Source organism: Anastrepha obliqua, chromosome 1 (assembly GCF_027943255.1).
Source record: "Anastrepha obliqua isolate idAnaObli1 chromosome 1, idAnaObli1_1.0, whole genome shotgun sequence".
Classification (NCBI taxonomy): Eukaryota; Metazoa; Arthropoda; class Insecta; order Diptera; family Tephritidae; genus Anastrepha; species Anastrepha obliqua.
This window is the reverse complement of record NC_072892.1, coordinates 75,174,432-75,199,069: the sequence shown is the minus strand read 5'-3', so window position 1 is coordinate 75,199,069 and position 24,638 is coordinate 75,174,432. Positions and strand designations below refer to the sequence as shown.

General features: G+C 36.9%; 2 protein-coding genes and 1 long non-coding RNA gene across 5 annotated transcripts in view; 2 read left to right on the top strand and 1 right to left on the bottom strand.

The window, feature by feature from the left end:
* The window catches only part of LOC129235403 (uncharacterized), an 82,750-nt gene extending 79,856 nt beyond the window's left edge, over positions 1-2,894 (bottom strand). The window contains exons 1-2 of the mRNA XM_054869228.1: positions 2,466-2,894; positions 2,297-2,411 (exon numbers count right to left, since the gene is read on the bottom strand). Coding sequence (XP_054725203.1) covers positions 2,297-2,411; positions 2,466-2,825 — 475 coding nt within the window. The 5' untranslated portion in view covers positions 2,826-2,894. The remainder of the gene's footprint in view (positions 1-2,296; positions 2,412-2,465) is intronic.
* A 349-nt stretch (positions 2,895-3,243) lies between these two features.
* LOC129236457 (uncharacterized) lies at positions 3,244-3,743 on the top strand. Its single transcript, XR_008581671.1, has 2 exons — positions 3,244-3,380; positions 3,442-3,743. It is a non-coding gene; the product is annotated as an uncharacterized LOC129236457 (long non-coding RNA).
* A 1,151-nt stretch (positions 3,744-4,894) lies between these two features.
* LOC129252326 (endothelin-converting enzyme homolog) overlaps positions 4,895-24,638 on the top strand; it is a 101,033-nt gene continuing 81,289 nt past the window's right edge. The window contains exons 1-5 of one of the 3 annotated variants that reach the window (XM_054890920.1): positions 4,907-5,339; positions 11,657-11,752; positions 11,822-12,044; positions 22,757-23,049; positions 23,115-23,282. In XM_054890920.1, coding sequence (XP_054746895.1) covers positions 5,196-5,339; positions 11,657-11,752; positions 11,822-12,044; positions 22,757-23,049; positions 23,115-23,282 — 924 coding nt within the window. In that variant the 5' untranslated portion in view covers positions 4,907-5,195. Of the gene's footprint in view, positions 5,340-11,656; positions 12,045-22,756; positions 23,050-23,114; positions 23,283-24,638 lie in introns of all 3 variants that reach the window. The other 2 variants (XM_054890921.1, XM_054890919.1) reach the window with 2 other exon arrangements.

The window sequence follows — 24,638 nt, the reverse complement described above, 5'->3', positions numbered from 1 at the left end:
ACAAATTCTGGTTAAAATATTTAGATCAAGTCTTAGTTTGGGTTATGTCCTTAAGATTTAGCGGGAGGTCAAGGTATTATTCCTACCAAAGGCAGACAATAAGCTTTCTGAATCTCCCTAAGTTTCCTGAATCTCCCTAAGCTTTCTGAATCCTATAAGCCAATCAGTCTTTCATGTTGGAAACCATCGAAAATCTACTGGACTGTTACCAAAGAGAGGAGGTTATTTCGATAACTCCACTCCATAAGCTGCAATTGGCATATCAAAAAGGGAAAGCCACAGTTACAGCACTACACACAATTATTCGCGATAAAAGGCCCTTGACCTAAAAGAAATAGCCCTCTGTGATTTTATGGACATTAAGGGTGCATTTGCTAACGTGAACTTTCACGCAGTATAACTGGCACTCTCCAATAGGGGAGCCGATCCAACAATTGTTAAATGGGTAAGCAACATGCTAAACCAAAGGATAACCACAGCCTCTCTAGAGCAAGTTAACCTAAGTGTTACAGCCGCGAAAGGATGTTCACAAGGGGGATACTATCGCCATTGCTCTGGTCTATCCTGGCTGACGATTTGGTACAAGCCCTTAACAATAAAGGGTATAAAACAATAGCGTATGCAGATGGCATATCTGTAATAATAAAAGGCAACCACGAAGGGACCATAAAGGACTTAGTGCAGGATGCCTTAAAAATAACCTGGGAGTGGTGTAGAAAAGAGCACTATTATCCCATTCACCAGGAAAAGGGTTCTAAATAAGCCCACCCTGGGAGTTAATGGAATAGATGTACCTCTTAAGGTAGGCGTTAAATATCTAGGAATTATCTTTGATAAAAAAACTCACTTGGGGGCGCACCTCAACTCTGTAATAAAAAAGGCAACGAAAAGCCTTTGAACAACATAACAAATCTTGGGTAAATTCTGGGGTCTGATCTCTAATATTTCCTTCTGGATGTACACCCAAATGGTAAGACCTATTGTACTATATGGAGACTTGGTATGGTGAGTTAAAACAAATCAAACTTCTGCTATATCAAAACTGTGTAAACTACAAAGGCAGGCGTGCCTAAGCATAACAGGGGCAATGAGAACTGCCCCAACTGCTGGCATGGAAGCGCTTTTAGATTTACCACCCCTACATTTAGCAATACAAGAGGAAGCTACTATGCAAGCACTCTCGTTTCATATGAAAGAAAAACTTAAACCAGGAGATCTTACTGGACACCTCAACATCTTGAACAGGGTTAACATGCAGTATGCATAACCCAGGCAAATGACCACACGGAACCCGTACACATTTTTATAAAAAGATACAAGGTTATCTTCCCGTCTAGGGAAGAGTGGAACACTAACCCAACATGGTTAAATGATGACTCACAAAAATGGTACACAGATGGTTCCAAAACGCTCTAAGGAATTAGAGCAGGAATAGTGGGGCCTAAAGCCCACAAATCCCTAACACTAAGTACAGTACCACGATTTTCCATGCGAAGCTCTTCGCCAACAGTGGAAATCACATCCCTAGAAGGTTCGAGAAAGTAAAAATTAAAATACTTTCGGATAGTCAATCGGTTCTCAAAGCCTTGAATAGCTTCATATTTAACATCAACAAACTGACCACTCATAATCAGGTCTCACTGATTTGGGTACCAGGACATGAAGGACACAAAAAAAACGAGAAGGCAGACTTTTATGCCAAAAAAGGGGCAGAAGGCTATTTATTGGACCAACTCCATTTTTGGGTTTTAACAAAAATAATATAAAACAGGAAACCAAAAAAATAGATCCAAACTAAAATCAGGGAACACTGGAACGGCACAAGCTGCTCAAAAATTTTGAACTTCAATGCCAACAGAGCAAAATTTGCTCTAACCATCGATAAAAGGGCATAAGATTACTCTTTGGAGCACTAACAGGTCACTTTGCTGTAGGGTTATCTAGTACAAGATAATTAAGGTTCTGCTGTGATGAAGAGGAGTCTATGGAGCACTTAATCACCAACTGTGGCGCATTAGGACACAGGAGAAGAAGAAGACCTACAATTGCTCCCTCCTAAGGAGCTGGTTCGATTCCTCGGTATACTAAATAATTAAAATTAAGTAATTAGAGGCGGACTATAGCTCAAACTGGGCGCAGTGCATAAAGGCCTTAGCCTAACCCGTACAACCATGACCATTATATTCGTCACTTGCTAATACTTGGGGCAAAGAAGAGGCCTATGTAACAACGAACCACATTATCGATCGTCGCCCAAATTTTTTTTTTTTTTTTGAAAACGAGCATAAATACATACCTCGCTTTAGAATCTCCAACTTAGACCCGTTTTCCATATGATGAGGAGATGACGTAGTATTACTTGATATTTCATTAAATTGCTGATTGCTCTTCACATCATTTAGTTTCAAGGACTAAAACACTATCGTTATTTAAAACCACACGTCTACATTTCTTTTCCACTTTACCTTAGAAAATTCAAGAGGGTACATCATAATAGGTTCGCCTCTGCTAATTTCAATCAAATAAGGCGACATTATCTTTGCTTTGGATCTCTTTTTCGTGTCAAATATTTCATCAATAATGAGAAATGTATCCACTTTTTCCACATGAAAGCTTGGGTTTACCCGTATGCTCACCATTATTTGTCTTCCATTCAGGCAAGATTTTCTTGTTCGTCCCTGATTATTCTCCATGCATAATTTGGGACGTTCTAGTAGTATGGCACTTATAACAGGAGCTGGACTTTTATCTGAATAATTCTCAAGACCACAGATATCCTTAAAGAGCGACAAGGTAATTAACAATACGCTGCCTCCTATTATCATTTCTGTTTGTAAAAAACTTTTAATGTAAAGTGTCACAATAATAGAAGCAAATAAAATACTCTCATTGTATCGAAGTGACTTTAAAATCTAGGTGGTGTACGAGTGAAATATTTTTTTTATTGGTTTAACCCAAGGCGAATTTATTGTAGGTGACAGCAACTACATATAAGTAAACCCCTACATGTATTTGTTGATGCCTTTGGTCCAAGCATCAAGTCAAAATCAGCTGTTCATTTTCAGTGTAATTTGCTTGTGAAACGTACGCTAGAAATAGTCACAAAATAAAAAGTCGACACATTTCCCACAGTTCATTGAGGATTTCGTATGTAGCTTATGTGCAAGGTGGATTTATTATATTTAAGAAATCATTTGAGCTTGCGGTATTTTAATTGTTAATACATACAAATTTCAGAATTTGCCACGGGCATGCATAAGGTGAAATTGAATGTGAGAGAGTGAAGTTTGGACGCGGAAAAGTTTAAAATAGAGAAGCATAACGCAAAAAAACTTCGAAACAATGGCAAAATTAAAGTCTCACTGCGTACAGAAAGTAATGTATGAAATATTGGGCTCAATTTTATTTGTATCACATTTTTAATTTGCAATTTTTACATAGGTAATTCTATATCCTCATAAGATATTGATGGCTATCAGAAATCCACCTTGGCTGCTAATGAGTATGATGACTTCATACTAAATACTGTTGATATGCGCATACCATATTGCATAAAAATGTTTGTTTCATGTTTTTTGTGGAAAATCGATCGCTATGATTGACATCTAAAACTGAACACTTAAAAATTCTGGATAACAAATTTGTAACATGCTTGTAAATTCATTTTATATAGCCTGTATTTAGAACATAAGTTCTTGAACATTGAAAAATTGATTAAAAATAAAGTATTTAATTTAATTAAATTTCATCTATTTGGATATTTTATTTGCTGTGCGCTGTATGGTATCGTCCTCTAAATTTGAGAGCTCCTATGATATAAAAAACAATTAATTATTTATGCCGATTATTCGAATTATTATTATGCATACCTGTTATACTCGATATCTGAAACTGAGTATTCGCTTTTAGCTTCCAAGAGTGCATGTGGTAATTCGGCAGCTTTAATTAAGGAATTATGTTTGACGAACAAATACAATAGCTCTGGACAGTTCGCCAACTGTTGGTATGCATGTTTTTAATAAATTACGTCAAACGTTTTCATAGCAAATTTCATACCTTGTAGTCATTATATAGCCATTGCGGTATAAAAGCGTTGAGACTTAGCAGCTTGTTTGTTATACTCGTATATTTACGTACGCTAGTAGAATTTTCTAACTCATAATCATAAATGAGTTTTTGTTACAGTGACCGGGCCATATTGGTTGCTTTCTAAATTATAGAAAAAATCATATAGGAAAGAAAATGTTTGTATAGAAACTGCTTTTTCTCACCAGCCATTTCATTTTCTTGTGACCAAGCTCACGCTTCATTGGCTTTCCTTGGTAATGTGGCGTACCCATATGGAAAGAGGTGATAATCCGAAGCCAGTAAGCAACAGATGCTTTGTATGATGTTTTAATTTTCAAATCCTGTAGTTATTCGACCGACAGTTTTCGTGTTTTCACCTGCTAATACTTCACTGGACAGCTACTTTATTTGAGCCTAAAACACAAATTGAATTGGATTAGAAAACATGTTTAAAAACATTACTTTAATAGGGTCTGCTTACTATTCAAAGATTAATTTTAATGAACTTTTTGTAGCCCATTATCCTCTGTTTCGCTTTCTTAATTTTCAACCGCTTGTTGAGATTGCGTATGCGGAAGAAAATCCTACATTTGAAAAAAAAAACATCTTCTGGGAAGTTCAACCTCCGCGTACAAATGTAAACAGACGAATGTAAACATACCAATACATACAAACAAAGCACATCATTTTGACGTAAGCCATATCTACGGCGAAAAATTCAGCTGGGTGAATGCTGTCACCTATGTATATAAATCCACCTTGCCTGAAAGCTTGTAGAGCTTTTGGTCACTGCGTGCTTGTAGAACTTTTTACGTTTGTATTTATGGTAGAATGTTTATGCCTGTCGCAATACTGTGATTTCTTCTGACTATAAGGGTTTAGGTACGGAAGAAAAATTCGTTCCAAGTTTATAAAGAAATTAAATCCATACAGAGCTAAATTTCGTTAACTGTTTCATCATATTAAAAAAAAAATTCAACCGGCTTTGAGAAATGTTGACAAGTGCAATTTGTGGTTTAGTTGAGGATTAGGCAAACACATAAAAATTCTGGTTAATGTAAAAAAATCGATGAGTTGCTCGACAAACTTTTGAATATAGTGTAGCTTGTACAACATTTAGCTTTGCTATGGCAGCTACAGGAAGTTTTAACAGTGCTAGCCATACTGCAACACTACATAAACAAATGTCTTTTGGTGGCAGTTATATATCAAGAACTGATGAAAATGAAGTTTCCGATGGCAGTAATATCAATAGTTCAACAAAACATAAGGTAAAATCGTTAATTTTTATTGACTTGTTGGATTGTGCCTTAGTCACTGCACTTATTATCAAGTGAGCTATGTTACCAAAACAACCATGTAATAATAAAGCGCAAAAATATATTTTTTTAAAAGAAAATTCAACAATAGTTAAATTAAATAAAAGTAATAAATATATATTTCTAGTTTTTTATTTAATGTCAAATACTCATGATTATTTTCTTTGGTGAACCATATACCTATATACAATTATAAATATGTATGTAAATACATATCTACATAGGTATATACAAGGTTACCATCAGTGAGCCTAGCTGCCTTTCAAATTTGTGGCGTGCGACTTGATGCAATAATATAGTACAAATGGAATGGTCTACAGTTATATGACGTCTCCAAATGGTAAATAGCTTTTATGACCAACTTTCTCGTAACACAAATGACATGTCAAATGTGTTCATAATTTACTTAAAGGTTTGACATTTACGAAATGGGACGCTATACGCTTGAACAAAATTGGGAAATATTGAAAACCTATTTCCAAAGTGGTGAGGCTACTTCTTCTTTTCTGATTTTCACACCGGTGGCTACGTCAATAAGCAAAATTGTCGGATTTGGGGCTCAGGAAATCCACGCGTTAGGGTAGAGAAGCAAATGCATCCACAACGAGTCACTGTTTGGTGCGGATTTTGGTCTGGCGGCATCATCGGGCTATTTTTTTTCGAAAATTGAAGAGGATGAGATGGACGACATTTGGTTTCAACAGGACCGTGCAACTTGTCACACTGCCAAAGTTACACTCGAACTTTTGGCTACCGTTTTTCAAAACCGCATAATCAGCCGAAATTCCGATATCAATTGGCCGCCTCGGAGCTTTGATTTAAACCCGTTGGACTATTTTTTGTGGGGAGGCGTTAAGGACAAATGCTATACGAACCATCCAGAGACGATTGATACTTTAAAACACGAAATCGAAGTTGCCATTCATGAAATTGGAGCCCAAACAATCGAAAATGTGCTTAAAAATTGTGTTGATCGAATGGCCTTCTGTAAAGCCAGTCGTGGCAGTTATTTGAACGATATTAATTTTCATTCATAAATGACAATGTTCAATCTACAAAGTAAAAAAAAAATTTTTTAAATATTGATGTTTTTTTATAGCCGATTCAAAAAGCAAATTTTACATGGCCCACCCTATATTAATAAAAGTAAAGATTATAAATAAATAAGCTAAAAGAAAGAATGCAAAATATTTATATACGCATTTTTTAATGAATTATAAATATCTTAGAACTAGAGCTCGTTACCGACTGTAATAAATACCTTACAATTAAGACTATAAATATATATTTATATACATATATATATAATTGGCGCGTGAACCCTTCTTGGGTGTTTGGCCGAGCTCCGCCTCCTTTTTGTGGCGTGCGTTTTGATGTTGTTCCATAAATGGAGGGACCTACGTATAAATACATGTATATAACAGATAAAGCAATTAAACTAAATTACAACAACAGTTAGTACAGTGCGCGGATCGTAGTCCTTGGTAGGAAAATATCGAAATCTTAAGAACTCCGATATATTTGAATGGGGGACGGAGGGAAGGGGGCGTGGCACCACCCACCACACCCATTAGAAAAAGCAAGGTCACACCATTATAACTGTGAAAGTCCCAACCTCCTAGGGTTCCTATAGGACCCCCAGGAGAAGTTTAAAAATAAGGTTTTTTCCGACCGCATTTGCAGCTTGTACTGAAATACAGTTGAAGAGAGGAGTATATACCAGTCGTCAACCCAGCAAGCATTTAATTTAGGTTTTATAATTGATAGCACTTATAAAAATGTTGTTTAATCGTAAAAGTTATGAGTGCCGCTGGCGAGAATTTAGGCTAAAAATTGTCCGATTTTGCACTATTTCACTATTTATAAACATTTTTTTCTGTAACATGTTATTCCAAATTTTCAGTATTTGTAAAAATATTTTTTTTTAATATATATGTACTATATTCGAAATCAAAAAAGCGCCCCTATAAATAAAAAAAACAATAATAAAAGAATTGTTCCCTTTTGATTGACTGGGTTTTTTTTATTTCGCTTTGTTCTTCTCTCTCTCCTCGTTCGTTTGACAGTTCGCTCCTCACAATTATTGGACACGGTATTACAAACGCAGAGAACGTTAATGTATAAAGAGGTCTCACGAGCTACGAATAGTGTGAATTGTCAAAACTGAAGTGAAATCGCGAAGACTTTTTCACCTCGACACCGGGGAACTTCTTAACAGAGCTGATTACAGTAAATTATGTACAAGTACATTGGCTCTGGTCAGTTTGTGGCTTCTGTATGAAATCAAATTGACGAATAGCTGACGGCATTTTGCAAGAAATTTCCTTGTGCATTTCTATGTTCCCTTGATAAACGAAAATGTATTCAATTTATATTTTCAAACAAATACAATGCAAATAAAGATTTGAAATTGTGCGCCAACATACTATAAAAACAAAGTAACTTTAATGTTTGTTGATTTAATTTAAAACGAAGAATTGAAACAAAATACATTATAAAACGACCTCACATTTTGTTGCGTGCGTTTTAGTAAATTTCATATAAATTTGATGAAAATTTTTATTAATTTTTCGAGTCGAAATTAATTTAAGACGAGAACTCATAGAGCATACAAATGCTGCTCAATATATACATGTGTACATATATTATGTTAGTTATGTTTGTGCAAAAGTTCAATTGCATGTTCAATTCTTATAGCGTTATATAGTAACTGCATACGCACTGCAGCAACCATGACCTAATATTTTTTCCAATTTACATTTTACTACAGGGAATAATAATATATATGAATGCCTTTTCTAGATAGTATAAAACTTTGAAATTTAAAATAAATAAAAGGAAACTTCAAAGAAACGTATTTGCATATATGGGATTAAGTTAAATTGCATCTTCAATAAATAATTATAGTGTTGCACGCATATGTATGCACTGAAGCAACCAAGCTATATTTGTATGTGCGCATGCACACTTGACGCCCTAGCCTATGTACGTACATATTTGCATTTTGAACTTCCAGCAAAGCAAGCTTATTAACATACACATATACCTGCACATGCTAAAGTTCTATGCCTAGCGACTACAAGAACAAAATGCATTAATAGGCGGAGCCGTAGCGGCCATCATTCTAGTTGCCATGGTGCCGAACAGCCTAAAATAGTCGCGGTGGCGCCGAACAGTTTCAACAAACACTCATCATAAAAAAATGCATCCGTAAATTCGAGCTCATGCTTCTAAGAGCAAAGTACTTTCATTCATTAAACAATGCGCCCATATGCCAATTTTCTCGACCATTCGAAAATAGTCAATATTGGAATATTTCGCGTTGAATTATTTGCCAATATTTGGTAAATATTGAATTTTTGTCAAGTCGAGTGCCCGCGTCTCTGTACATATGTATGCATCAATATATGTATGTAAATATGTCTTTCTAAATGCTCAACAGCTGCAGCTGCTGTGCGTCAAGTGCGCGCATGAGCATACAGTAAGTTGCAGAAAACAACATAAGTAGCTTATAAAAAAGTTTTGTGTCGAACATTTCAATACTAGGAGAAAATTTCGAAACAATTATTTTATGTTCTCTGATAGTAGGTTAATAATTAATTAGTATATTACTTTACGTATGTAGTTCTCCAATTGATAAAAAGTGCACAACATATATGCATATATCTGCAAAGTTAGAAACTTACTCTGAAATCAGAGTATTTGAAGGTTCATGTACATATTTGAAGGTTACTATACATACAATGCTGTGCCTATGAATATGCGCTGTGCCTATGAATGCGCGCTAGATTTCTTGAGAAGTTTAACCATTATTTTTTTTGATGTGGCAAGTGCACATATGTACATACACACAGCATATATATTGTATATGCGCATATGTATATAAATTCACAAATTCAAATTTGCGTATGCCTTCTTCTTCTTCTTAATTGGCGCTATAACCGCTTACGCCACTTTGGCCGAGTTTAACAAAGCGCGCCAGTCTTTTCTTTCTCATGCTAACCGGCGCCAACTGGACACACCAAGTGAAGCCAAGACTTCTCCCACTGATCTTTCCTCTTCCTCTGCTACCACCAGCTGGTACCGCATCGAATACTTTCAAAGCCGGAGCGTTTGTATCCATTCGGACGACATGACCCAGCCAACGTAGCCGTTAGATCTTTATTCGCTGCACTATGTCTATGTCGTCGTAAAGCTCATACAGCTCATCGTTCCATCGTCTGTGATATTCGCCGTTGCCAACGTGCAAAGGTTCACAAATCTTACACAGAAGTTTTCTCTCGAACACTCCAAGCGTCACTTCATCGGATGTTGTCATCGTCAAAGCTTCTGCGCCATACGTTGAAGACAGGAGGTACTTCGTTTTGTCCTCGTTCACCACCAAACCCATTCGCTTTGCCTCTTTATCCAGTTTGGAGAAGGCAGAACTAACAGCGCGGTTGTTAAGGCCGATGATATCGATATCATCGGCATACGCCAAAAATTGTACGCTCTTATAAAATATTGTGCCTGAGCGATTAAGTTCTGCGGCTCGTAAGATGCTCTCCAACATCAGGTTAAAGAAGTCACACGAAGGCAAGTCACCCTGTCCGAAACCTCGTCTGGTATCAAACGGCTTGGAGAGGTCCTTCCCAATTCTGGCGGCGCTGCTGGTGTTGGGCAACGTCATCTTGCATAGCCGCATTAGTTTTGTGGGGATACCAAATTCAGACATCGCGGCATACAAGTAACTCCTTTCCGTACTGTCAAATGCAGTTTTGAAGTCGACGAAAAGATTGTGTGTGTCGATTCTCCTTTCTCGAGTCTTTTCCAAGATTTGGCGTATTGTAAATATTTGGTCGATGGTAGACTTTCCAGGTCTAAAGCCACACTGATAAGGTCCAATCAGTTGGTTGACGGTGGGCTTCAGCTTTTCACACAATACGCTCGCTAGAACCTTATAGGCGATATTTAGAAGACTAATCCCGCGGTAATTGGCACAGATTGCAGGATCGCCCTTCTTATGGATTGGGCAGAGCACACTTAAATTCCAATCGGCAGGCATGCTTTCATCGGACCATAATTTGCATAGGAGCTGATGCATGCACCTTACCAGCTCCTCACCTACATATTTGATCGGCTCCCTCGGCTTTGTTGTTCTTTATCCGCGTTATCGCTATTCTCACCTCGTCATGGTCGGGTAACAGAACGACAATCCCGTCATCAACGATTCGGGTATCGGGATCCTCCCATTCTCTGTGACATGTGCAGTTGTCACTATTTAGCAAGTTCGAGAAGTGTACCCTCTATAATTTGTGTATGCTCTGGATGTCATTCACTAGATCGTCGCTGTTGTTCTTACAGGAAAGCACCTCGGTCTTGAAACTCTGCGTAAGCCTCCGAGCTTTCTGGTAGAATTTTCGGGCGTTTTCCTATTGAGCAGCATCTTAAGTTGCTCGTACTCACCTATTTCGGCCTCTGGTTTCTTCATTCTGATAATAAGTCTATTTTCCTTTTTTCCCTTTCCTTTTTTAACTCTCGGTAGCGATCCCACATGGCTCGCGATGCATCCGATCGTGGCATAACCTTATAGGCAGCGTCCTTTCTTCCTTATCGGCCAATCCGATTTCTTCTTCGGCGATACATAAAGAACGGAAAATGTTTCTCTATTGCTTCAGCATGCCGAATCGTTGGGCAGTACTCTTTATGAGCAGCAATGAAAGTCGAGTGGCGAATCTTTTGGCTGTATGTTGTGATTGCAGCTTTTCGATGTCGAACAATCTTTGCGGAGGGAGATGTACGTTTTTTGCCGCACAGAGACTTGTGCGCAATTTGGCTGCAAGAAAATAATGATCGGTGTCGATGGTGTGTCCTCGGGTCGCTCGTACATCTAAAACACTAGAAGCGTGCCTTCGATCTATCGCAACATGATCGATCCTTCCTTAAAGTCGCCGAGCTCGATTTTTAGGTTGTGGCGGGGTCAGCGCTAATAGAAACGTTCAAGGTGCTCATAAAAACAATATTTGGTCATATCGTCCTTCTCTGCCATCGCAACCATCCTCCACTCTTTTTTTAAACCATTTAATATCTTTTTAAATTTTTATAACGATATTAAAGGCAATACAACAATGTATTCCTACACTATTTGTGCAATTTTTGCGAACGAAACATATTTTTCTCGTTTTAACCACGAATGTTAAAAATATATATATACAACATTTTGTTTCGCCCCCAAATCACCAAAAAAAATTGTATTAAGTAATAATTTGTTCTTCTTATTATGTTTGCAGAAAGATACTATGGGATGGATTTGTTGCGCTCCTTGTATTTGGTTACGAACGTCCACAACAGTTCACAAAATTGCGATAACGGCAGCTACTTTCTTGGTAACGTCTTTGTTAGTTGCATCACCGATTTTGTTTCTGATAAGTACTGCTCCCTCGCGCCTTCCAAAGGAATGCTTTTCTAGCAATGATGAATGCAACCCCACGTCATCTCCACCACCAGAATGTTCAGAAGAAATATGTAGAAGCGTTGCTACAAGTATACAATCGAAAATTGATTGGAATTCGGAACCTTGTACAGATTTAAAGAATTTTAGCTGCTCATCTAATCTCCATAGTAATAAAGTAAAAGCAATGCAAAGTATTCAAGAAACTGTTGACATTCAAATGCAACGTATGTATACAAATTTAGTTATCAGTTTTTAGATATCCGCTAAGCTTAGTTGGGGTACACACCATTTGATAAATTTACTGTAACTTTACAGCTTATTTATATACGCTATTTGTTGGTTATTGTTGTTAAGATTAAATATATCTCTTATAAAATTACTCTTTAATGCACCCAAGTACGCTCATTGTTGTTATCAGATAACTTAAAACGTCATCTGCGCACTATATGGATGTCGTTCTAAAAGCAGCATAAACCTCTTGTGCCATGCGATGCAGTTTCAGGGAGTTTCCAACGTCACTAACTAAACTTATCCTTGGTTCATCGAGATTATCGGAAACCAAATTAGAATCACAGACTCTGATAATGACCAATCAACATACTCTAAACGATATTTTCATAAAACTGTTTCTAGCACTAAAAAAAACTACATCGTAAAGGGTACTGATGACTCTAAATCCTCAGACACCCCTCCATTTGCTGTTGTCATTAACACAGGAGATACAATCTGCCACTGATTGATTCTTAATGCCAATGACAATAATATCAGGTCAGTCCATAAGTTCGTGCGTATTTTACCCATAATCCCACTTTTGTACGATTTTTGCATACAAAAAATTATTCGAGGAATATAATGGAACTATTTATATTTCCTTTGATATATTGTGCATTCAACAAGTGATTTTAATCGCGGATAGAAGCACGTGTTGTTAAAAAATAAAATAGTATCTTCGAACGCGTATAAGAGGCATATTTTCTATTTTTTTTATAATATAAAAGTGGTAAAAATGCAACAACTGCAGCTGGAGAAATAAACACTGTCCACGGAGAGGATACCGTGAGTATAAGGACTGCGCAAAAGTGGTTTTCAAAATTCCGAAGTGGTAACTGCGACGCGGAGGATGCCCCGCGCGCTGGTCGTCCTGAAGTCTTTAACTCCGACGCCGTGCTCGAACTCGAGGAAGCTGAGCCAAATCTGACAGTCGATATGATAGCTCAGAGGTTAAATTCATCGCATGAACCAGTTCACAGGCACCTGGTTCAGTTGGGAAAGGTTTCAAAGCTGGGAAAATGGGTTCCGCATAGACTTTCCGTCGCCAACCTTCACCAGAGAGTGAGTGTGTGTTCTCAGCTGCTGCAACGGCTTCAAATGAAAGTTTTTCGAACCGTATCCGCATCCACCATATTCTCCGGATATTGCACCTTGTGATTATCACCTTTTCCGTGGACTTCAATCCCATATGAGTAACAAGAATTACTCCTCAAAAGAAGCTATAAAAAGGGAATAGGGATAACTTATGGACTGAGCTTATATTTTATATTGAAAACTAGTGATCAGTTTGATAAAAAGTAAATAAGCATAGTTTCGTTACAATATCATTAGAATCCTTCAATCATTGATTAAGTAATAAGATAAAGTCACAATCACAAAATTTTTAGCAAACGGTCTGTCCGAGGGAAGTCAGTCGGCGAGAAAAGTCAAATAATCGCGAAAAGTGCTGGAAGCGACGAACTATGACTTTGCGTGGACTTTGTTCGTATACACAAAAAAATTGCCATGAAGCAAGTGCAGTTTCGATTTGTTTTCGCCAAAGCACTGAGCAAGCGTATGCTAAACGTACATACATACATATGTACTTATATATACAGTCTGTTTAATGGAAGAGTAATCGGCAAAATCAAGCTTAGAGTTCCGTTATAAAAAAAATTAAACGCTGCTAAATATCGGTGCGGCCTCGGTAGTCTAATGTAAGTGCCCTGGCCTGCCATCCCAGAGGTTGTGGGTTCGAATCCCGCGTAAAGCACGTTCCTCGCACTTTCCAAACTTACCTGCTTTCCTTGTTTCTAGTTTCTAAAACAAAAACAAAAAACAACAAAAAAATTTCATTCCTCAACCCCAAAAACCTTGCCCTTACTCCCACACAAAAGTCAGCGCACAGTTACACATTGCATCAGTGGCGCCAGCAGGAAGGAGCGGGCAATCGCGGTAATAGAGCAGACACACCAAAATTTAGCGAAGTCCTCAACCATCTGTGTGATCCTTTTGACAGAAAAATGTGAAACACAGATGGCGCCCTAAACAGTTAGAAGGCGTTGTACAGGGTGGGCCATATAGCGTTTGCTTTTTGAACCATCTATTTTTTTAAGAATGGTAACACAAATGACATGTCAAATGTATTCATAATTTACTTGAAGGTTTGACATTTACGAAATGGGACGCTATACGCTTGAACAAAATTGGGAAATTTTGAAAACCTATTTCCAAGGTAGTGAGTCTTCTACTCAAACTGTGAGAAATTTGAAAAAAAAATTCTAAAAAAAAGATTTGCCAACAAGACAGCTTGTGGATCAATTTGTTAATCGTGTTTGTGAAAGTGGATCGTTAATGGATAAAACAACACGTGAACGTGCTCCTACATTGCGTACACCCGCTGCTGTAGCCGAAAATGTGCATAAACATCCAACAACCTCAACTCGTCATCGTTCTCAAGAATTGAACATTTCACGCACTTCTTTGAGAAGAATTTTGCATAAAGACCTCGGTACGAAAGCTTACAAAGTTCAATTGGTGCAATAACTGAAGCCTAATGACCATCCAATGCGTTTTTGGTTCGCTCAATGGGCAGAAAATCGTTTGACCGAAGATGAGCATTTTTACCGAAAAATCATATTTTCTGATGAAGCTCATTTTCACATCGGTGGATACGTCAATAACCAAAATTGTGGAATTTGGGGCTCAGGAAATCCACGCGTTAAGGTAGAGAAGCAAATGCATCCACAACGAGTCACTGTTTGATGCGGTTTTTGGTCTGGCGGCATCATCGGGCCTTTTTTTTTTAGAAAATAAGCGAGGAGCCGCGGTTACAGTAAATGGCGTGCGTTACCGTGACATGCTCAACGAGTTGTTTCCAAAAATTGAAGAGGATGACATGGACGATATTTGGTTTCAACAAGACCGTGCAACTTGTCATACTGCCAATGTTACACTCGTACTTTTGGTTACCGTTTTTGAAAACCGAATAATCAGCCGAAATTCCGATATCAAGTGGCCGCCTCGGAGCTGTGATTTAAGCCCGTTGGACTATTTTTTCTGGGGAGCCGTTAAGGACAAATGCTATACGAACCATCCAGAGACGATTGATGCTTTAAAACACGAAATCGAAGTTGCTATTCATGAAATTGGAGCCCCAAACAATCGAAAATGTGCTTAAAAACTGGGTTGATCGAATTGCCTACTGTAAAGCCAGTCGGGGCAGTCATTTGAGCGATATTATTTTTCATTCATAAATGACAATGTTCAATCTTCCAAATAAAAAAAAGTTTGAAAAAATATTGATTCGTTTTTTTTTATAGCCCATTCAAAAAGCAAATTTTACATGGCCCTCCCCATATTACGTAAGGACCTGATAGGGACCGAAAAGTTTATTATTTCTAGACTAGAGGACCAGTCAGTTTTCTGCTGATAGTATTAAGCAAAAAACAGCGACGAAATCGATCTTCTAGCTTCTAGCTGTTTGGGTTTAATTAGAAGTAAACGGGATTTACATATGTGATGGGACCGGATTAGAGAAATTAAGGGAGTTCAATTCTGTCAAAAGAGAATTGGTGGCAAAGCCAAGGTGGCCAAATGTATGCGGCATATTCTAATGTAGCTCGAACAAATTCCTCTGAAGTCAATCATTCGATTGTCAAATAAAAGTCACAAATGTATGGCAACACAACGTGCTTTATTTTATTTCCAATAGTTGTCTTCTTTATTTCACATGTTCACGCTCTCCTTACGATTGAATTATACTTATATTTATATATGTATATATAATTGGCGCTAACACTCTTTGTGCTTTATCCACACTCGAGAGTGCTTTATCAAAATCACGAGTCTACGAGTGGCATAAGGCTTTTGCAGAGGGCTGAGAAGTCGTGGAAGATTTGCCCGAATCTGATAGCTCATCAACGTCTTCAACGGTTGAAAACGTCGACAAAGTCAAGGAAATGGTGCTGGAAAACCATCATTTAAGTTTGAGGGTGGTAGCGCGTGACCTTAGCGTGCCTTTCGAATCAATTCGCAACATTTAAAACCATCAATTGGGCATGAGATAAGATTTAGCTTTACGCTTTTTGGATGGCCTTTTTTTCTTTAGGATCCAGTCGGTTTCTCCGGCAAGCTCTTCTTCATCAGTTTCATAAACTTCAAAACATGTTTTTTTGTGATGTTTAAATCAGTTTTATTATCATCAGCACATATAGCAGATTTAAGTTTGCCGTTTTCTAATTTAAGATGGGATATCTCGTTTTGTAGTGCGGAGCATACTTTTTCTAAGTCAACAATTTTTTTGCATTATGTCTTTATTACGCACTTCACTGTTTGTGTTGGAATGATTGGGCCCACCACCCTGTAGTGGAGAACCCATTTCATCTCGGTATTGGCCGTATAGTAACACTCTTTTCGTTGGTTCGATAATGCTGTCAACGGTGACAGCTGCTTGTCAGCCACACGAGACCGGCAGACTTCGTACTGCCTCAATCGATAAATAGAATACCTAAACTTTTGCATAAAATAATTTTAAAACAAACAAAACGAATCCGCATTTAATAAAAAAATCATTTTTTGAATTAAGTATGAAGTTTTATTATTATTTTCGACACATCATGTTGCTTAATTATGAACTAGAATTTTCTTGAAATACTGGCTATTTATAAGGTTTAAATTTGATATTGACAAACACACACTGTTACGATATAGTTTGTTAATCAATTTAAAGCTTTCTCATAAATTATATTTTTTGTTTTGTTTCGTGGTGCGTAAATAAACAAAGAAGACGACACGCGAACAAGCGACGTATAATTGTCCATGCGCGAAACAGGGAAACTCCAATCTGATTCCGCAAACTTCTAACGACTGTCCTTGCGATTTATTTATGGCCATCGCAAAGGCCAGACGTACTGTCCTTTAAAATCGAATGGTAAACCCGTTGGAATCATCGGAATCTGCGGTATCAAGGCATTCTCTCCTTTGTATTTTCCTTTTACGATTGTTGCTTTAATGACGTTGTTCATCAGCTTTTTCACAGTCAGTCTTGTTCCATTGCACAGTCAAGGTTGATTAATGTTAAATAGCATGATGACAACTGATCCTATTTTTAACTGCAAATTGTGAGGTGGTAATCCAAACAATTCCAGTGAATGTAAAAACTCCGTGGAATAGTTGACTACGTGATCTTGGTTCATAACGATGTCGCCTGATTTGAAGGAAGCCAACGGTCCTGAAAGAAAATTCTGAATGGTCGCATTGAGATTCTCGAGATTTTTATTTGTCGTTGCCAATATTGCTCGTTCACCCAGCCAATTATGGTTATTGAACTTTAGCGCTATATCTGGGAAAACACGCTGAATAAGCTCCTCTTTTGAGTCTGTGATTTGACAGAAATCTGTGGGTAACGTGATGAATCCGGTCGAGGTGTCCACTGCAACTTTATTATTTCCAATGTCTAACAACTGCTTTGGAAACACATTCGCAGTTTCATCTTGTTGCAAAAATACTCGCATGTTAGTTGTTAATTGCATTTAGTTCATTAGCAAAAGTTGATCGGGGAATTACTGAAAGAGTCTGACAAAAATCACCTGACAACAGTTTCATGACCAAAAATATTTAGGTTGTCACGACGATCTTTCAAAGTTCTGTCCAGTGACCTCTTATGGGCCCTTGTGCATACATCCCAAACAATCCATTTGCATACCTGTAAGATCTTGGCCATTGCGCTATTTTTGGCGATGTTGCAAATTGGTATTTCGGTGATTTGCATGTTTAATGGTAATTTCAAGGCAGAATGTGCAGTTCGCCCGCCTTCTAGCAGAGTCGCAGCTATTCCAGATGAAGCCAACGCTAGAGCTACATCATTTCGCTATCTGATCCTCGCCAAAAACAAAGAAATTAAGAACGTTTATTCGGTTCCTCCGAGAGCATCAAGGAAATAAATTGCACCAGATCCACTGTTCACAGCTTCTATTAAAGTGTTTTACGCAATTTTGTGTTATTGATTTAATTATGGAACATATGTATGAACTGTTTCGGCCAATGCTTCAATTTCGTACTGTTGTTCTCTTTGCAACTCATGGTTTAATGCATCGTGCATATGACGATTTGGCGCTGTCATTCCCAAACACGACAATAATTTATTTGCCATCAATAAACACACATATCTTCTATCATGATCAATATCTCATTGTGAATTCTGCAGTCATTTGTAGTATAGTATTCAAAGTTTGACGGCGCACACGATGCAAAACATCCTCATCCTTTGGATTCGAGGGAAAACATATCGATATGATAATCGCAAACAATGTACGAATTTGATGCGGCAATGAAGATATTACGGAATCCTTGAGCATATCATCCCAGTGCGAATCGTTCTCAAGTAAATGCAGTAGTTGACATACCTCACGGTAAGTCGCACACAGCTGTCCATTAACTGTTCTCAGTTATTCGGACCTTATATCGGACCTCGAACATTCACCAACAACGACCGCTAATAATAACATTCATCGTTATTTCGATGTACTGTGTAGATCCGACCCAGAGCGTCTAAAGAAAAAAACATTTGGATGTCCTTCAACTGGTGTTCCTTGTTTTCGACGCTGAAACGATTTCTATGGTGCATTCCAGGTGTAATATCGTGGCATGTCAGCATACAGCAAAGTGCAAGCAAAATCATCAGTTTGACAGACTGTGAAGAAACTTGTTAATGTTGTCGACGGTGGACATGCCGCTCTGTCTGCCGCGTTCGAATCATTACAATAAACTCCTTGACCGTTTTCTAAATGGACTACCAAATGGACTACTGTAGGGTGTCTTTCATGGATCGCAAATTAAAAGAACGCCAAAGTGCTTCGTTGCTACTTACATAGCAGCCCATCTGGTACTGTGATATTTCATCATTTGCATTGGTTACAGCGAAGACAGCCATATCGCTATCTTTGTTAACATATTTACATATGGACTTTATCGACTTCACAGAGTTACAATATTCTACATTGATGTGAGTCTCAAAAGCTTTGGACAATATTGGCGAGTATGGCACAATCCAACGATTATCTATATCAACATTTTGTCCTCTTATCGTCACAACTACCGATCGCCCATTATCCGCAATTGATCGCCAACGATACAATGGGTATCCATCATTTCCCGTTATGGTTTCAGCAAGCAGGTCTCTTGGTTATCGCTTGGAACACTGCACATGTGTTTGGTAAGTACTGCGTGCAATTTTGGGTCAACTGTTTCATCTGGAATTTGTCTGGTTTTATTTTGTCCACTAACCAGACTAATATGTGCGCTTGTGGCAATCCACACTTTTGTCATTCTACAGAATATATGCTTTATTATTATATTAAGAAATTCATGAGAAATTTTAATTTTTGTTTAAAAACTCTGGCAGTTATGTCATGTCTATCAACTGGTGTTTGGCTATGTAGCGATTCCCTCTTTATTTCGGAATATTTTGGGTTACATGTGAATGTAACAAATAAGTCTGGGCGGCCATAATGCCTAACATACGACATAGCATCCTGAGCATATTCATGCATGTGGCGTAGGCTTCCTATATAAGTGGCTGGCACAATTGTCATTCATCCCACATTATTCACGGAGATGAATGTATTCGTCTGATCGTAGCTGTCGTTGGCTCAAACGGATGTATGCCAATCGTTCAGTCTCAATTTTGACATATGTACATGTCAACTGATATATGAAATTATGTTTTACTTCACCTTGACGGATCATGAGTCTGTATGAATAGAAATTCATAGCATTAACTTTTTTGTTGGTTTCAGCACCTGCAATCAAAAATAATAAATGTTTAATTTGTTACTTATATGAATTGAATTAAAAATATTATTTAACCTTCTTCAATTTATTTACCTGTTACTTCATTTATAATTTTGATATTAAAATGGTATCCATCTTCCCCCCGCCAAAAGACCAAAGGATATTGTGATGCATTATAACTCCTGGTTGTTTCAGATACACGTTTTAAATCACTATTCCGACGATGAAGCACAATATCTCTAGATTGTAAATTTTCTCCCACAATGACAACAGCCACTTCGTCAATGGTAGGTGAATTAAAGCTCGAATCATAATTTTATGGCTATCGATCCAATGCTATGTAAACATGTTTACTAAATTGTTATTCTGATGAAGAAACATTTGTAATTCATGGACAATGGTTCTCTTCAATGTTGGATTGTGAGCACAACGATTATCAACTTCCGCATCTGAATTGCCTATAACATAAATTTGTAAAAATTGATAATCTGCATCAGGTACTGGTAACAGTGTCCCCAGTAAGTGATAAATTTGTTCTTGTATCTGTAATTTTTAAAAATTTGTCGCTTAATTATGTGCCATATATATATTTTAGTACATATTGAATATTATAAAAAAATATTCTCGTATAATGCCTTGAAAGTGGGCATGACATTGTCCTGTATAATATGTGCAGCGCCAAATGATGTCATCTGGAAACAGCTGTTATATTTCTGAATGTTGACCAAGAAGTGCTCAGATCCATTCCAATCCCAGAAATTAAAGATCGTAAAGAATCTGGTGGTGGGACCAATTGTGGTAATTTTACTTTGCCTGCAGCACAACAAAATCCAGTAGATTCTTGAGTGTATTTTAACGCCTTACAATATTTACAAATTAATTTCATTTCCCCAATTGTTACCGATTTGTCAGCACAATAATCGATTGCAGGATCATAGTGGTATGCAGCTCGTTCAAGAATAATAGGAGCATTCCGTCTGCGGATTCGCTCATTTTCATTATGTCGTGCTTGCTGTTGTTGTGTTTGATGTGCACGAACTCGTTGCATTCTAAGCCTATCTATTCATTATCACTCACTAAATAACGCAATTCTGACAGCAATACGACTATTTTCTTGATCCGTCTCTCTCTGGTCATCAGTGCGGTTAGCACGTTTGGCACATTTGATTGTCTGCGACGACCTAAATAAGGTCGTCTTCTCCTCGGCATCGTAAATTGTAAATAATCAAAGTGAGAAAATTTTTCGCTCGCTTAGCAGTAAAGTGTCACAATCACAAAATATGAAAAAAGAGCACATTACTTGGAATGTCACTCAGTTTCATAGGTGTAATATGTGGACCACGTGGATGAACACCGTGAGTGATTATAATTTAATAAGAACTTTATTGATATTCAAATTTACTCTAAATTTTATTTAGAAAACGTTTATATGGGAAGAAGAAAAGTGCTGCTTTTAGGGCTTCCCCGGCAGTTATTCGAATTTTTCTCACCTTTTAAACCTTCCCTAGACCTCCACGGACATTTCAAGACCAAGATAAGATAAATCCGTTCAGCCATTCTCGAGTGAGACTAACGAACAGCAATTGATTTTTATATATACAGATTTTTTCTTTACAGTTTTTTTTGTTTGGTTTATTAACGTTAATTTTCCACTAAAAATGAATGTCGCGATTTTAAATGCTTGTTATGTATTGTTATTCGTTTGCAGTTTCACACGCCTACAAATTCAGTCCTTGCAGTTGTAGTTTTTATTATTCCTTTTCTTCACCCTTTTTTCAATTCTCTTTGACATAAATTATATTTGTAACACTTTCACCCTATCGTTTGGCAGCTGCCATAATTTATGGGCTTTTCAAGTATCTTATTGTGGGGTTTTCAGGTATCTTAAAATTTTTTTCACAATTTCGCACCCGTCTGTTATTTTAACGATTTGTTTATATTATTGCGATATTTTTTCACCTATTTCAACATTAATTTTGCAAAATTCACGCAGTTGAAAACACAAAGACTACTTCGCACGACCGTTCAGTATCGTTTTTCCATGAGAAGTGGGAAACTTTTGCTTTTCACCAAATTCGTAAATTTAAAATTTTATCAAATAGGCATCTTTAATTATCAGAGCTGGATAAATGTGTTTGATGATTTTTATTAATTCGAAGATTCTTTAACTAAAAATGTACAAAAACTGACATATAGAACAGAGTGGGCTTAAGTTCAGTAAAAAATATAATAATTTTTCTAATGTAATATCTCGAAAACGGTTAACTTTTGGACATCATGTCACATAAAAAAATTAATCAGAAATCACCGAGATGATAGTGTCTGTTGTGTAGAAAAGTTGCAATGGCAACACATCGCATTCTGATATTTTCTCATTCCTCCCACATTCGCAAATTAAAACCGGCACAGCTAACGTTATTTTTCTCTTATTAATTTTCCGGTTGTTACATAAGGTATTTATAATAATCTTTTGTACATATTTAAATTTGTATCAATTGAATTGAATAACGATTTCAGCTCATTGAAAAAGAGACAATCGCGGACCAGAAAATGCCGTTTTCAATATATGTATATAAAAAAGGGCGCATAATTTAACATTTTCGTGGCTTGATAGTGCCTCTGGTATGTGTGTGTATATATTATGCTTCTCGTCCCCCATATCAACATTTTTGAAAATTAAAATTAATCCATTCTTTCCCATTTTTTCGAATGCTGATTTCCAATACCAGGGGCAAATCATTTTTAACGCTTAATAATATTTATCTCGCCATGCAATATTTTCGGAACTTAACTCTTATGGTGCGACATAGAATTCGAATACCTTTATTATTAGAACCATTTACCTATCAGAAAATCAAAAACAAGATTAAAATATTTTTTCATCGCGTTCTAGATCTTCTACAACACAATACCACAACTGGCCCTTTTCGAAAGCTTGGCCGCCTTTTTAGCAGTTGCCTTCGACAGACAACAAACTCCTCAACAATTAAATTGGTATTGGAACAGTTAGGTGGTTACCTTCCCATTGGAGCAGTTGGTCCTACATCAATTTCTTCTTTGATTTCGAAAATTTATACATTGGGTCCAACTCCTCTTGTTGATATATATTACGATTTAAGCTACGGTCGACGACCACAAGTTTTACTAATAATAGGCGGACCTGTATTATCAGCCCCAATACTGGAGGTAAGTGTATTATTCCAAGTTAAAAAGTAAATTTTTACGATGTTTTCTTTCTTTGAAATTAATAGAATAATATACGTTGGTTGGGCCCAAAAGCACCACCATATAAATATAGGCAAGGAGAATACCAGCAGCTTAATAAGCTGTTAGATGATTTTTTACCGAATGATCTTTCGCTTGACCAAAAGTCTGCGGAAAAGGAGGCGATATCAACCTTTATCAACGAACTTAATAGCGTAAGTGTTTAAAATGTTCATATAATTTATGACGTATTTGTACATAATGATATTATATAACACCGTGCGACAAAACTCTTCTTTTTTTGTTACCTGGGAAAATTGTGTATGCACTATGTATATACATATATGATATATATTATCTTATATATATATATTATCTTTCATCTATAGTTTCAGATTGTATACAAGTATAGTATACTCGGCTTTTTATTTTTTCATCAATTTAAATTTTAAAGAACTTTAAAGATGCTGTAATGAAAGAACTAATTCATACGGACAATAGTCATGTACTGTAGAAGGAGTGGTGTTAAAACAGTATGTGAAGTATTGTAGCCACTCATCCCAGTCGTTTTTGTCAATCGATATGTAAGATCTTATGTATTGATTGAAAGTTTTATGTGATCTTTCTATTACTCCTAATGTTTGGTGGTGGTAAGCAGTTGAATTAATTTTCTCTATTTTTAGCAATTCACATAGCTCTGTTAGTATTGAATTTTTGTATTCTGTACCCATGTCCGAAATGAACGTCTTCATTGGACCGTAGGTAAGAATAAACTTTTCAAATATTGCTTTCGCCACTGTCTTGGCGTTTTTGTCTTGGATGGGTATCGTGACTAAATATTTTGTCATGTCGCATATTATTGTGACTGCATAAGTATTGCCATTAATTGTTGTAGGTAGTGGGCCTATTGTGTCTACCATAACTGTATCAAATGTACCTGTAGGTGTTGGTGTTATAGTCATTGGGCTTTTTAAATGCTTTGTTATTTTGGTTTTTTGGCATTTTTCGCAAGTTTTTACGTACTTAGCAACATCTTTTGACATTTTATTCCAGAAGTAATGTCTTTTAATTTTCATAAGTGTTCTGAAAATTGCGCAATGACCGCCTTCTATAGGGTCATCGTGGTATCTTTTTAGAATGTCCATTACAGTTTTAGCATCATTGATCTGGGTCACCTCATTCAGTAGCGCTACTTTTACTTTATTTAATATCATATTACCCTTATTTTTAAAATCATTTATCGAGACAAATTCGAAAATTTTCTCGCTAGGTGCCACTTGTAAATTATTAATGCCATATTTGTCGGCCACTTCGTCGAGCCTAGAGAAGAATTGTCCTAAGTCAATTTTCCCATTAACAAATAAGTCATCAATTTTTATATATGCCATTATAGATTTTCCTCGTTTGATGTAACATCGCGTGGGTGTAATCTTTAATTTATTGTATTTCCTGACGTCAGTGTTATTAATTGGGACATATATTTTGGGCTTATCATATGTTTTAATGTGCTGCTGTGTAGTTGGACTGTTGTTATTTTTCGACATTGATCTAGTCACTATTTTGTATAAATT